This window comes from Delphinus delphis, chromosome 10 (assembly GCF_949987515.2).
Source record: "Delphinus delphis chromosome 10, mDelDel1.2, whole genome shotgun sequence".
Classification (NCBI taxonomy): Eukaryota; Metazoa; Chordata; class Mammalia; order Artiodactyla; family Delphinidae; genus Delphinus; species Delphinus delphis.
The window spans coordinates 3,688,140-3,700,747 of NC_082692.2; the positions used below are offsets into that span (position 1 = coordinate 3,688,140).

Here is a 12,608-nt window from a genome sequence, read left to right on the forward strand (position 1 = left end):
TAGTTCTGTTGAATTTTTTTTTTGTTCCTTTTTGTGGGCTGTTGGTTGTTTAGATTTTGTAGTTCTCTGGTGCCCTCTTCTGTTAGTGTAGCAAAGTGCAGAGTCTTTAATGGAATCTTTTTGTTTGTTTAGTGGAAGATGGGGAATAGTTTTGTAAATCCTCTAATTTTTTAGGTTTGTTTTATTTTGTACAACCCTAAATTTTCTCTTTTGCTTCTTTTACTCCTCCCTAACCAATGGCCAAAAAATATCTTACTTTCTTTTGCCCCTTTCTCTTCCATTGCAACCATGCCTTTTGAAAACTGTAGCTTCAAATTGGGCATACATTTAAGTCCCTTTTCTGTAGTCCCTCATCAGATCTGCTAGGATACTCTTAGGATGTTCACACTTATTCCTTCTGGTGGTGATTTTAGATCAAGCTAGTTCCTCACTGGTTCCCTTCTTCTCTCTTACCCTCAGTTTTTCTCAGCTTGTCCTTAATTACCCCAAACGAAAAAAGCAGGCTGGGAGTACAATAGCATTCTTTCTCTATGGCAGTTAGCTTTGCTTCCTTCCTTTCTTCCTTCCTTCTTCTTTACATACAATTATTTGAAGTTGGGTCACTGTTCTGTTTCCTTCTGAGGGCACGGTGTTTAGTAGTTTGATGTTCTGTTGTTGTTGTTCCAAGTTATTTTTAGAGGAAATATTGAAAGACGTAGACTCTGGCAGCTGCATTGTCTTTAGCTCTCATAGGAATGATTTGAGACCTTGGGAAGTAGAATCTTTTGTGGAAAGATTTGTGTTTGATTCTGCTGAGCACTTAGAGGAACCAGCATTCTGGGGTTGCCTTAGTCCATTTCCACAGCCTGAAGTTCTCTCTGTTACCCAGGTAAGGTGACACCTGGCTGGAAGTCTTTATAAGAAGTAGTCACTTTTGTATTCATTCTTACCATGAGGATACATCCTTCCGAGCACTTATCTAGCATCCCAACTTGGTCAGACACCGTGGGCTTCCAGTCTGGCCTCCCTTTTATTGATAAGCTGTCACAAGCAATGTTCAGCGTTCAGTTGAAGTTGGGAAAGGCAGAGAGTCTCAGTATTTCTCTCTGGCTTTGTGTCGGGCTTTTTTCTGGCTTTGTGCTTCCTCACAGAGTTTTGTGTAGTAAATCCTCTCTATTGTGTTACTTCTTTGATGCGTTTAAGAATTTTTGTAGTTTTTAGTAGCTTTATCAGGAGATTTGGTTCTAATTATCCAGCCCGTTATTACTTTGAAACAGCAATTGTTTCATTCTTTGATTAAAATAATTTTTGATTTCATGGGACTTTGGGTGGAAAGAATGATAGATTGATTTGGTCAGTTCTCCACGTTGAGTCACTCACCCAGCAGGTAAAGACCTGCTTTGTTGTTAAAGACGGAACACTTTATTTTTGTGCTTAAGCAGCTTCAGACTGATGACAGCTGTGATTAGTAACGGTGATTGTGATGACAGAGAGGACAGTGTATTAGCTATTGCAATGTCCCAGGTACTCCATGCCCTTCATGCATTCTTTTATTTAATTATCATGAAGTCTCTTAATTTATTATTCTCATCTTTCAAACCGTTACCTGAAGCTTAGCTCCCATATCACTTTTTGGAGTTTACTGGATAGCAAATGGCAGAAACACATTTCAGGCCTTGTCCTGACCTTTGGAATTACAGGGTAGCAAAGTCCAGCACACTTCCAGTTTAGGAGGGCTTCATAGGACTTCGTTCCTAGACTGTGCTTTCTTACCTAGTCTCAGGTCACACTTTAAGGACAGTGAAAACCCGATTCACTGGTATTTGCACTAGCATGGAGAATAATGTGTCTTGTGAGGAAATGACTGCAAAGAAGTTAGTGCAAAAGGAAAATGGAGAGATGAGCAAAGATCAGAATGGTGTCTTTTAATTTCCTAAAGACTCTCCATTACATGTAGCCTAGTGCTTTGTTCAAAGTTGATACCAAATGAATGTTAACATCAGTATGTTCATTGACTCTTAAGACTTCCTGGGTTTTGTTTCCACATTATGTCTTTTGATACAGACTCTGGTCACGATGCTCTTTTTATTTATTTATATTATTCCTCTTGGTTCACAGTTATTTGCTGGCGTAAAGGATGGAGAAAACCTGCAGCTTTTTGAACAGAGTTCTCGCTCTGCCCATAAACAGGAGACACATACCCTGGAGGCCACGAAGCTTGTAGAGTTTGACCTTAAGCAAACACTTACCAGGCTTATGACACATCTTTTTGGAGATGGTAGGTACTAAATGCCTTTGTCTTTGGGGGCTTAAATATTCAACAGTTACCATCTTCCTGAAATCATTAAGCCTACTGTGTCTAGACTTCTTGCTCTCAGTTGTGGCTTAATGGTTTAGGTCCTTAGTGAGGTAGAACTTATGGATTTCCCGGTTCATTCCGTTTGAGGAGCAGAGGAGGGTGTGAAAATGCAATTAGCCAGAGAGAGAAAAATGATCACAGCCTTGCATCAGAATGACAGCGGATCGAGATCTGTGTCATCCACGGGGAGGGAGCGAACAGGCTGATTAATGTCGGAGTATTGCTATACCTCAGCCGCTGCTGAAGGGGTGATTGCGTTTTTGTATCACCTGCTGGGATGCTTCTCAGGGGAGATGCAGGGCGGGGAGGGGAGGTGCCCCAGCCAGGCCCACGTTAGGAACTTGACGGATGAGGGGGTGGTGTCACGGGAAGCGTGCTGTGTGCTCTCACAGCGCTCACAATGGGTAGGTGTTCACAGTGCCCTCGGACCTGGCTGTTCTCCCTCACTCCGAAGGGGAGTGCCGTGCTCTTACTTCAGGCATTTCGGAGGGTCATTTAAATGTTTTATCTGGGGTCGGGGTGCTAGATGCTGAAAAATGTCTCGGTAAACCTGTCTGCGTCCCAGCAATCTGGATGTCCTTTAGCGTAGTAATAGCCATAGTAGTGACGATGACAGCGAGAGAGTAATTAATAGTGTCAAATGCTGCATTAAGCACTTTTACAGGGATTTTTTTGTTCTGACCTGCATCTGTGATGTAGGTGTTATTATAATCTCCATTTTTTTTTATTAGAGGAGGGAACCCAGACCCAGAGCAACAAAGTACCACGTGACCACATTGCAGCTCGGGAGTATTTGAGGTCTGGTTTGAGCCCCCTGTCGTTTTGACTTCCGAGCCCATGTTAGACCTTAGCTCTTTTGAAAGGAGAGATACAGATCATTTCAATAATATTCCTAGACTGTGAGGCTTACGGAAGCCGTGATGTTAAAAAGAGGGGGCCTCCCCCGGGTGTTGCCTTCCGACTCTCCCGCCCTCTGACCCCCGTAGCTGGTCGGGCTATATACTCTGTTATATTTCAGATACCAAGATCACTTAGAAACTTCACATTCAGTCCTTCTTTAATTAGCTAATGATAGGAACTGCCTCCGCAGGCCTCAGAACTATTCAGCAGCTCTTTTTATACTTGTTTTTATGGTCTGAGCTCTCTCCTCTTTTAAACTGTGAGTGTTGTATTCCTTTGTTCTTGAAAAGCAAAATTAAAAATGAGAGCACTGTTTCCTTGCGGCAGTCTCTTGTTGTTACAGCTGCTTGGGTGTCAGGGCGTTTTCTCCCTCTCCAAAGCAGTTGATTATTTTCTGCGAACATTTCAATTGCACCAGCATCCTAAGGCTGTTATGAGAGAGGTTATCGGTTTAGAATTGGAAAGAAAGAAAATGCCCCTTAGACAGTTTATATGCTTGTGGAATACACTGACATTTTAAACACTTCTAAATGGTTTCTCCTCTGTCTTGTACCGTGTTTAGCAGATCACTTCTTTCAGAGCAGCTAAGGTGGGGTTTAGGAGTCCTCACACTGTGGTTTCACTTGCTGCCCTTCACGGTTTACGGCCGTCTCTGGCACGATCCCTTGCTGAGCCCTGGAGTTTCCCTTTAGGAGGCGCCGGCCTCATAGCACAGTTTGGGTGAACGCGTCTGAAAGAGAAGTGGACTGTGTTCCTCTGCTGCCGGCTAGATATGTTGCTGTGGCAAGTCGTGTCTCTTCCATTTAAGAGCAAAACAGGCTAACGGTTGTCACTGAGATGCACTCGCAGCTCCTGTCTCAGGACCCTGCCGGTGGAAGTGCAGGTGGCCTCAGCCGTCAGCTCCCTCCGGGGCCGCCGCAGCTGCGGGCAAGCCCCCTTGCCCAAGGACAGTGCCCTTCCCAGAGCTGCCCACAGCCAAAGACTGCTTGTGGGAGGAATATAAAGGCCCCACAGTTTGCCCCCAGCCCCCAGCCCTTGCCCACCTGGCTCCAGCTCCCTCATCCCCGCTCCCCCCACACCCCGCCCCGTCCCTCTGGCGAGGTTAAGGCTTTGCTGGGCCTGATTGCAGTTGGTTGACTCCCCCCGCTGCAGCTGCCACCCTCTTCCTTCCATAGGTGCCGATTCTCCCCAAATAACTTGGTTGTCAACCCAACCTCCAAAGGGTCTGTATGCGGCCCTTGCGTTGCAGGGCTCTGTATTATGAATGCTGTCCTGGTCGGGAGTGAGGTCAGTCGGCAGTGAGGATACTGTGTCTTCCGTACCTTTTCATATTTTTCTCTGTCCACGAATCCCTGTTAATATAAATGAAGTGAAAGTGATTGAGAATGATAACTCGGTTTATGGCTGTTAGTCCTACTTTGTTCCTGACTGAGTCAAATTTACAGAGTGTTGAAGCATGTCACTTTAATAATTCTGAAGTGTGCCCTTTTGGGCTGTCTGGTGCTGTCTGATTTGCAGAGGGTCGTCTTACATCTGGAGGTGAAGTCGCAGAGCAGCGGCTGCCTCAGGCCATGTGGAGCTGTCTCTGCTCCTTGGGGCTCGGGTGTCGTCCAGGCCGGCTGCACTTTCAGATGAAAACTGGCTGGCAAGGCCCGCCTGTCGGAACCTTGGATCACATGCTCTGAAATGGGGCTACAGAGAGCCTTGCCTTGTGCTGAGTACAGATACTCAGTGGAAAGAGGACATCATCACTTTAGGACTCAGGTGGAGAGAGACTTAAGACCCACCTTTCCTTAGGAGTCTGCTGAGTGGAGAAAATACTTACTAGCGTTAACCTTTCTGGCCTAACGACTTGGTACAAGGAAACTGTTTGGGAGAAAGTGTGAGATAGCCACGATTGAATTCGCTGGAATGCTTTTAAGGAGCCTAAGAAAGTTGCTGATTCTCTGGTGACTGGGTAGGGCTAAGAAACAGGTTCCATACCCTAGAGAAGTAAGAAGTTGAAATTGTGTGGGGTTTTATGTTAAATGAAATGAAATGATTGGGCCTCGAGGTACAGTGAAAAAAGTACTTAAATTTTTCAAGATACTTTAATCAAGACAACGAATGTGCCAGGACTGTGCCTGTTTCATACTCTTTCTACCTGTAGGAGGTTGATACACAGGCAACCGGGAGACATTAAGGTCTGTGGACGAGGGAGAGTTCCTTCTCTGCTTAGGTTCATAGAAAGCCCAAATTCTTGATACATATATATACTTCATCACATTTGAGAAATTTCAGTAAATTATTTCTTCAGATATTTTCTCTGTTACTCGCTCCCCTTGGGGACTCCAATTACATGTATATTTGGCCACTTGAAATTTTTCCACAGTTCACCGGTGCTCTGTTCACTTTTCTGTCAGTATTCTTTTTTCCTTCTGGGTTTCATTTTAGATAGTTTTCATTGCTGTATCTTTAAATTCATCAATCCTTCTTTTTTCCTGCCATGTCTAATCTGCTGTGAATTCCATCCAGTGTTCTTTTCACCCCATTTTCTAGTTTCAGTTAGTGTCTTTTCATGATCTTCTTTATCTCTACCTAACATGTCCGGTCTTCCCTGCAGCTTTGGGAGTGTACTAAATATCATTATCATGCATATTTCAGTGCCTTTTTCAACTAGTTCCGTCATCTGTGTCATTTCTTGGTGAATTGCTATTTCTTTTCCTCTACTTTATGTTTTTTTCTTCTTCTTCTTTGCATGCCTGATCACTTTCTATAGGATGCCCGATATTGTTGGCTGTACCTCGTAACGCGTTGTATATTTCTGTATTCCTAATACTCTCTCTGAGCTTCGTTCTGGGATTACTCAGAAACACTTTGATCCTTCTCATTTCGTTTTAAGCCTTGTTAGGCAGGGCCAGTGTAGGGTTTTAGTCCGGGATTAGCTTTTTCCCACAACCAATTTAAGACCCTTCTTAGTACTGTAACTGAGAACCCATGAACTATGAGGTCTTCCGTGCGGCTGTTTGGGAACTGACCCCTTTCTGGTCTTTGTGAGCTCCCAGCGTTATTCCTGCTAATCCTTTTGTGTGGTCTGTTTCCTGGCCTCGGGGAGTTTCTTCAACACACCTGCACTGACATTTTCATTTGTATTCCATCTTCTGCAGATCTTCAGACCTCTCTCTCTACAGCCCTCTTCTTTCACCCTGACCTGTGAACTCTCAGGACAGACTGTTTCCTCAACCTGGGAAGACCTCTGGGCTCCTCCTGTGTTTTCCTCTCCCAGGGCAGTGTTAGGGCTCATCTTTCAGGGATCAGTGTCCTTGGTTACCTGATATCCAAGGTCTAGTGTGGCATTGTTTCATATATTCTGTCTTTAAAAAAATTATTTTATTTTTTTTTTAGTTTTTTGAAACTGGGGGCTGGTGTTTTTCTTTTCAAAGAAGAATTTGATCTGGAGATAGATAAAATCCTAAAGATGCATTGTTTAGGTCTGGTTTACAAAAGGATTGCCTTATGATTTTTGTTTTTAGAACAATCAGTGAATTGTGCTTTCATGGATCTCTCGGGGTAACTGAAATACACTTATTTTAGACTCTCAGGCTGTTTTATAAAGTTAATCTCCTCTGGGGTGACTCCAGCTTTGGTTGTTGGTTGTGTTGGCTGTCTTACTTAGCAATCACGTAGTTGGAATTATGCTCTGCAGGTCATGTTCAGGGGAAGATTTTTTTTGTTTTTCTCCCTTTCTCTGCTTTCCTCCCTCCTGCTCTCCCCGCTTTGCTTATTTCTCCCCTGTGTGGGGGTTTACACTGAGCTCTTCCGACTTTAAATCCAGAACGAGGTTTTGTAGGGACCTGTCAGATGTACTCACCAGCTCTGATTTAGGGACATGACAGGTCCAGCGCCCAGGGCTTGGCTCTCCAAGCTAACAGCTCTTCAGAGCTACAGCCCCAGGCTGTATTTGGTGACGATTTTTGTCACCCTTCTTTCACCAGCATGGAGCCCATTCCGTCCCAGCTTCTGACTGCAAGCTTTTAGCCTCGCTCAGATGCCAAGCCAGCAGCACGTTATCCTGCGGGAGGCAAGCTCCTGGCATCTCTTCCTGATTGTGGACCCCAAGCCCAGCAACACTGTGATTTATCCCCTCTCCCTGTTTGCTCTTCTGTGCTGGTTCTGGCCAGTGGAGGTATTTCTCTTACCTCTGAACATAGACCATGGCTTTTTGGTTTTCTCCTTTTTCTCCTACCTGTCGTTGTGTGTTAGGAGAACAAGGAGGCCGATGGTGCCTTCTTGGCCTTGGAGGGCGCTTCGCTTGGAAGCCCAGTTAGTGCAGTTTTCATGGTCTGCTCCAGTGGAGGGCAGCATTGGGCTTTGCAGTCTGACACCTGGTTTTGAATTCTGATCTTGGCATTTTCTGTGTAAACTTGGATTAGATATGTAAGCTGTGTCCCTCACAGTTCCTCCATCTGTGAGATGGGAACAGTGGTGCTCATTGTGCAGTGTTTATGGCAGCCTGGCGTGAGTGTAAAGGTTAGCTGAAGGAGCCACGTGGGTATTTAGCATGCCATCAGAGTAAATAAACAGCAGACGTCGATGACCTTAGCATGCACTTGAGAAATGTTTCTTTTTCTTCATATTTTTATAAAAACCTGAGAGAGTTTAGATAGTGGTCTGATTTTCAGTGACATTCATTTCAAAAATCACCCATTGAGTATTTAGATTCTTTACACACTTTTCCTTACTGAATTGTCACCAAAACTCTGCGAGATGAATATTATTCTTGTTTTGAACGAAGCTGGGGCAGTGAGAGGTTAAGGCAGTTGCTCGAGGTCACTTGGCCTCAGGTGCTGGAGCTGGATCTAGTTAGGGGTCTAGGATTGCTCTTGCCGTGCATGGTGGACCTGCCCACGTCTCTGGGATCAGATGTGGGAGGCAGGCGGAGGGTGAACCTTCTGTCTGCCAGGTTTGTCTGTGGAGCCGTCCTGTGCCAGTGGGTCGGGGAGGAAGGTTGAGGACAGAGGGCGCTTGGCTGTGGCTCTCCCCTGGACCAGGTTCCCCTCAGGCTGTCCCCTCTGCTGTCCATGTCGCCCCTTACCCCAGTGCCTCGGACCCCACACCCAGATTTAGGATGAGGGAGCACTGAATTGTGCTGCACTCCGTTTCTAACCCCACTGCGAGGTAGAGAAATGCTAATATCATTTTAAGATCCAAGCCCTAAGCAAGAGGGTTCCTGCGTATGGGAGTCTGAAACGACACTTCACCTTACTGCTCTTTCCGCCAAGCAGAAGACTCGTAACAGTGGGACCAATTACACTGTCAGCAACAGTGGGAGAAGTTGCTAGCCTTTTATTTTTCCCCTAGTACTTTGCATCTGTCTCAGCAGAGGGAGTCACTGTGGCTGAAACAGAGCTCACATCTTACCCTGTGCGCTGTGGCGTACATGGTCACGTGCGTGCATCCTCTACACGTGGGTGTGCTTCTGTGTACTTGACCGCACAGGACTGTATAGGGTACAGTAGTACAGTGTCTTTATTCCAAGCCCAGGATGCCTGGAGGCAAGTGTAGAAGCAGCCGTGATGTAGCTGGCGCTGCTGTACTTTCCAAGGTGCTGTACTGTAAGGTTAAAAATGTTTTTTTGTTTGTTTTTTATGTATTATTTGTGTGAAAAGTATTATAAACCTATTACAGTACAGTACTATACAGCCAATTGTGTTAGTTGGGTACCTAGGGTAACTTTGTTGGACTTAACTAATCAATTGGACTTAATGAACGAACGTGCTCTGGGAACAGAACTGGTTCGGATGTAGGGGACCGTTTTACTGTAACACTGTATTAGTCTGAGGTGTACGACATAATGATTGGATACATGTATATATTGCAAAACGATCACCGCAATAAGTTTAGTTAACATCAGTCACCTCACATACTTACAATTTTTTCTTGTGATGTCACCGATGCCCTATTATACAGGGAAATGTATACTCTTACAGTGTTTCGATTTTGAACGCTGTGAATATATTACTGTTCAAAACAATTTTTTTTAAGAAAGCTATGAGAACAGAGCAATACTGAGAACTGTGAAAAATTGCCTGTCCGCTGCTTGGTACGTATTCAGTTTAAAGGGCTGTGGGTCTGATTTAAATCGAGCAGGAGCAGAAGAGATGGAATTGTCAGCTGCATTTGACAGTGAGGGCCGGGTAATTTCTAGTTAGGTTGTGCTCACCTCGGATGGTCCCAGTTTTTTACGGATTTCTTTTTAGCCAGAGAGCACCCTCCATCCTTTTTCTCCCCGGCTTCGCTTTCCTTGCTTGGGCGCCTGCCGTGTCCGGTGTAGAAAGCAGGAGAATCAGAGTTCTGCTACATTCGGCTGCTCCTCGGGTTCCAGCACTGAGGAATTAATGCCCAAGAGCAGTTACTAATTGTGTATTTGTATAGCCGGTACGGAAAAGTCTCTGCTTCGGTGGAGGGTAGCCTTGGTAGCATATATAAAGTCACTGGTATGTGCTCTGGTCTGGGCCACCAGCCTTTTCAAATTTAGATTCTGACAGCTCTGGGAGGTGGTTCTGATAGCACAGTCCCATCTTTCAATATAAGGGTATGGGAAGCAGAGAAAGAGTCCCTTCCTGAGTGGGTAAGTCAGGGAAATGAATTACAGGGTGTGTTTAGACAAGATCGGTGATGAAGGCGGGTGGGGTGACCTGGAATGGCATCTGTTTAATGTGTCTCTGTCCAGTGTTAGGCGCCGCAGTGCCGCCTCGGCGGCAGGGCTTGGTGGGAAGAGGCCTGGGCCCTTGCCCCGCCCCCTGCGTCCGGCCCTGATTGGTCTTCCCTGGTACGTGGTGCTGCCGTCCTGTGCCCGTGCCCCTGGTTCCCTACGGCAGGTAGGGCCGGCAGTGTCCTGCCAGAGCTGAGGCAATTCAAGTTCTTGCCAGTCCTTTTCCACTCAGGCTCACACCACTATCCTTTTTTTTTTTTTTTTTTGCGGTACGCGGGCCTCTCACTGTTGTGGCCTCTCCCGTTGCGGAGCACAGGCTCCGGACGCGCAGGCTCAGCGGCCATGGCTCACGGGCCCAGCCGCTCCGCGGCATGTGGGATCTTCCCGGACCGGGGCACGAACCCACGTCCCCTGCATCGGCAGGCGGACTCTCAACCACTGCACCACCAGGGAAGCCCTATGTATTCCTTTTTTATATTCTTTTCCATTATGGTTTATCACAGGATCCTGAACATAGTTCTCGGTGCTGTGCAGCAGGACCTTGTTGTTTATCCATCCCACATGTAATAGTTTGCATCTGCTGACCCCAGCCACCCCCTCCCCACTGGCAACCACCAGTCTGTTCTCTATGACACCACCATTCTGAAGGAATGCTCACCAGTCATTTCTGGGGTCCCAGCTGAGGGAATGATCCTAGACTTTGGGCTCTCAGCATCCTCCTTCAGGAGAGAAAGCAGAGCAGGTGCCTGCATCTCCAGAGAGCATCTCTGCCTCTGGGAAAACTGGGGCTTGCTAGGTCCTCTGCTCACAACCACTGGGCAGAGCAGCTGTTGCTGTACAGCGTGGAGATGGGGCAGCTGGGCTCAGAGAGGTTGATTAACCTACCCCCGGTTTCACAGCAAGAAGGGCAGGATGAGACTTGAATCCAGGTTTTTGGTTTATTCTTCTACTTGGCTCTAGCCTAAAAATTAATATATAATTTTTGACAGTTGCTGTAATCTCACAGGGTTCTGAGACAATTTTTAAAAAGCTCTGAACTTCATTTGTAAATATGTTTAAGTAAATTATTACATCCAAACCAAAAAGAAAAAGACAAACACACACATAAAACAGAAAAAAGAAAGAACGAACTTTGGCATTATTTTCCATTAGGTATATAATATATGTACATTTAATGTAATTTAAACTAATCACCAGTAAGAAGAGTCTAATGCGTGATGAATCCGTGTGATTTGGACGTGTTTACCAGAAACGTCCCTCTGTTAATGTATAATTCAAAACGCCTAGTTCTTAGTGGATTTTTTTCACAGACTCCTGATACTTGACGTGTGAAATAAGCCATACTTAACATAGTTTTTAGGTGGTTATTCAATATCACATCTTTGATACACGCTGCATGTCAAGATGTTTTTTCAATCTGCTATAATAATCCTTACTATAATTTTGAGGTTATGGGGCGAAAACAAGAAGAAAGTGTATATTTGGGGGTAATATAAAAGTAATTAATAAATGATTCTACCACCAGCTATGAAAAAAATTACTGTTATGTGTCAAAGTAACTAAAATTTAAATTGCTAGAGTATGTAAAAGGATATGGTATTTTGATAAAAAATTACACATTAACTAATATAATTTACTTTTAAATAGTGACTATTTATGTTTGAAGTATAGCCATAGGCTTCTCAAAGGTGGGACTTTGTAGCTTTTGCCATTTTCCTGTTTATGTGAAGGAAGACGAATTTAACTGAAGAAATCCTTAAGGTAGTAGAAAAAGGAAGTGAATGGTTTGTGGATTCGGCATTCTTTGCAGGGTCACAGGTTGAAAAAGGATCTGAGGAGGTAAAAGGATCAGAAGCTTTCTAGTCGCACTGGACACAGCTTTTGCCAGTCCGTGTTTTCTGGGTTAGTTCCTGTGCTGTTGTCATCAGTGAGTTCTGCCTCTTAGATGCGTAATGTTAATCATCTCACGTGTCCTGAGAGACTTTGGCCAACTTCCCTGCCTTGTCACTCTTTGCTGGGTGCGTTTTTCACTGTGGAGCCGTTACTTTCATTGCTACTGAAAGAGACACACCTGTAGGATGGTTGACCAAAAGGAAACCTAGGGCTGTGGTGGCGGAGGCCTTCAACCAAAAGAGAGCGAGGTTTGATGCGACCAACATGTGGACATTTTATCTTGAGAATGTAGTCAACATTAAAAAAGTTTTTATCCAAAGTTATAATGTTTTATAGTTTTACAAGTGGTAAAGCCAAAGTCCTTTGATAAAAGAAGGTTCCTAGAGAAGGGCAGAGACCGTCACACCGCTGTTCAGTTCAGTCCTTGTGCTTTGACACCACTGGCACCGACAGCTCGGATGGGTGTGCACACAGGAAAGGTCGAGTTCAGGCTTAATGAACACTGATAATAGTTACTTGTGGTTATTTTGAGCGTTACTAATGTTTTCAAGTTGCTTTCTCTCTGACTGGGGGGAACCTAAGCTTTCTAGGTGTGAGGTATAAAGAGATAAACTTTACCCAAAGGAATAAAATAAAGAAATAACAGGAAAATTAATTTGTGTAGACCGTACCTAACTTCGTTCCAGGCACTTAGTGGTGTTGAATTATATGAAATCATCATGTTAACCCTGAAAACTCGTCTTGCTTTCGGTAAAATTTGATCCAGGTATAAAAAGCCATGTA

At 44.8% G+C, this 12,608-nt stretch overlaps 1 protein-coding gene across 1 annotated transcript in view; it reads left to right on the forward strand.

Moving 5' to 3' along the window:
* FARS2 (phenylalanyl-tRNA synthetase 2, mitochondrial) overlaps positions 1–12,608 on the forward strand; it is a 382,893-nt gene that overhangs the window by 99,946 nt on the left and 270,339 nt on the right. The window contains exon 4 of the mRNA XM_060021600.1: positions 2,098–2,257. Within this exon, the coding sequence (XP_059877583.1) occupies positions 2,098–2,257 (160 nt within the window). The remainder of the gene's footprint in view (positions 1–2,097; positions 2,258–12,608) is intronic.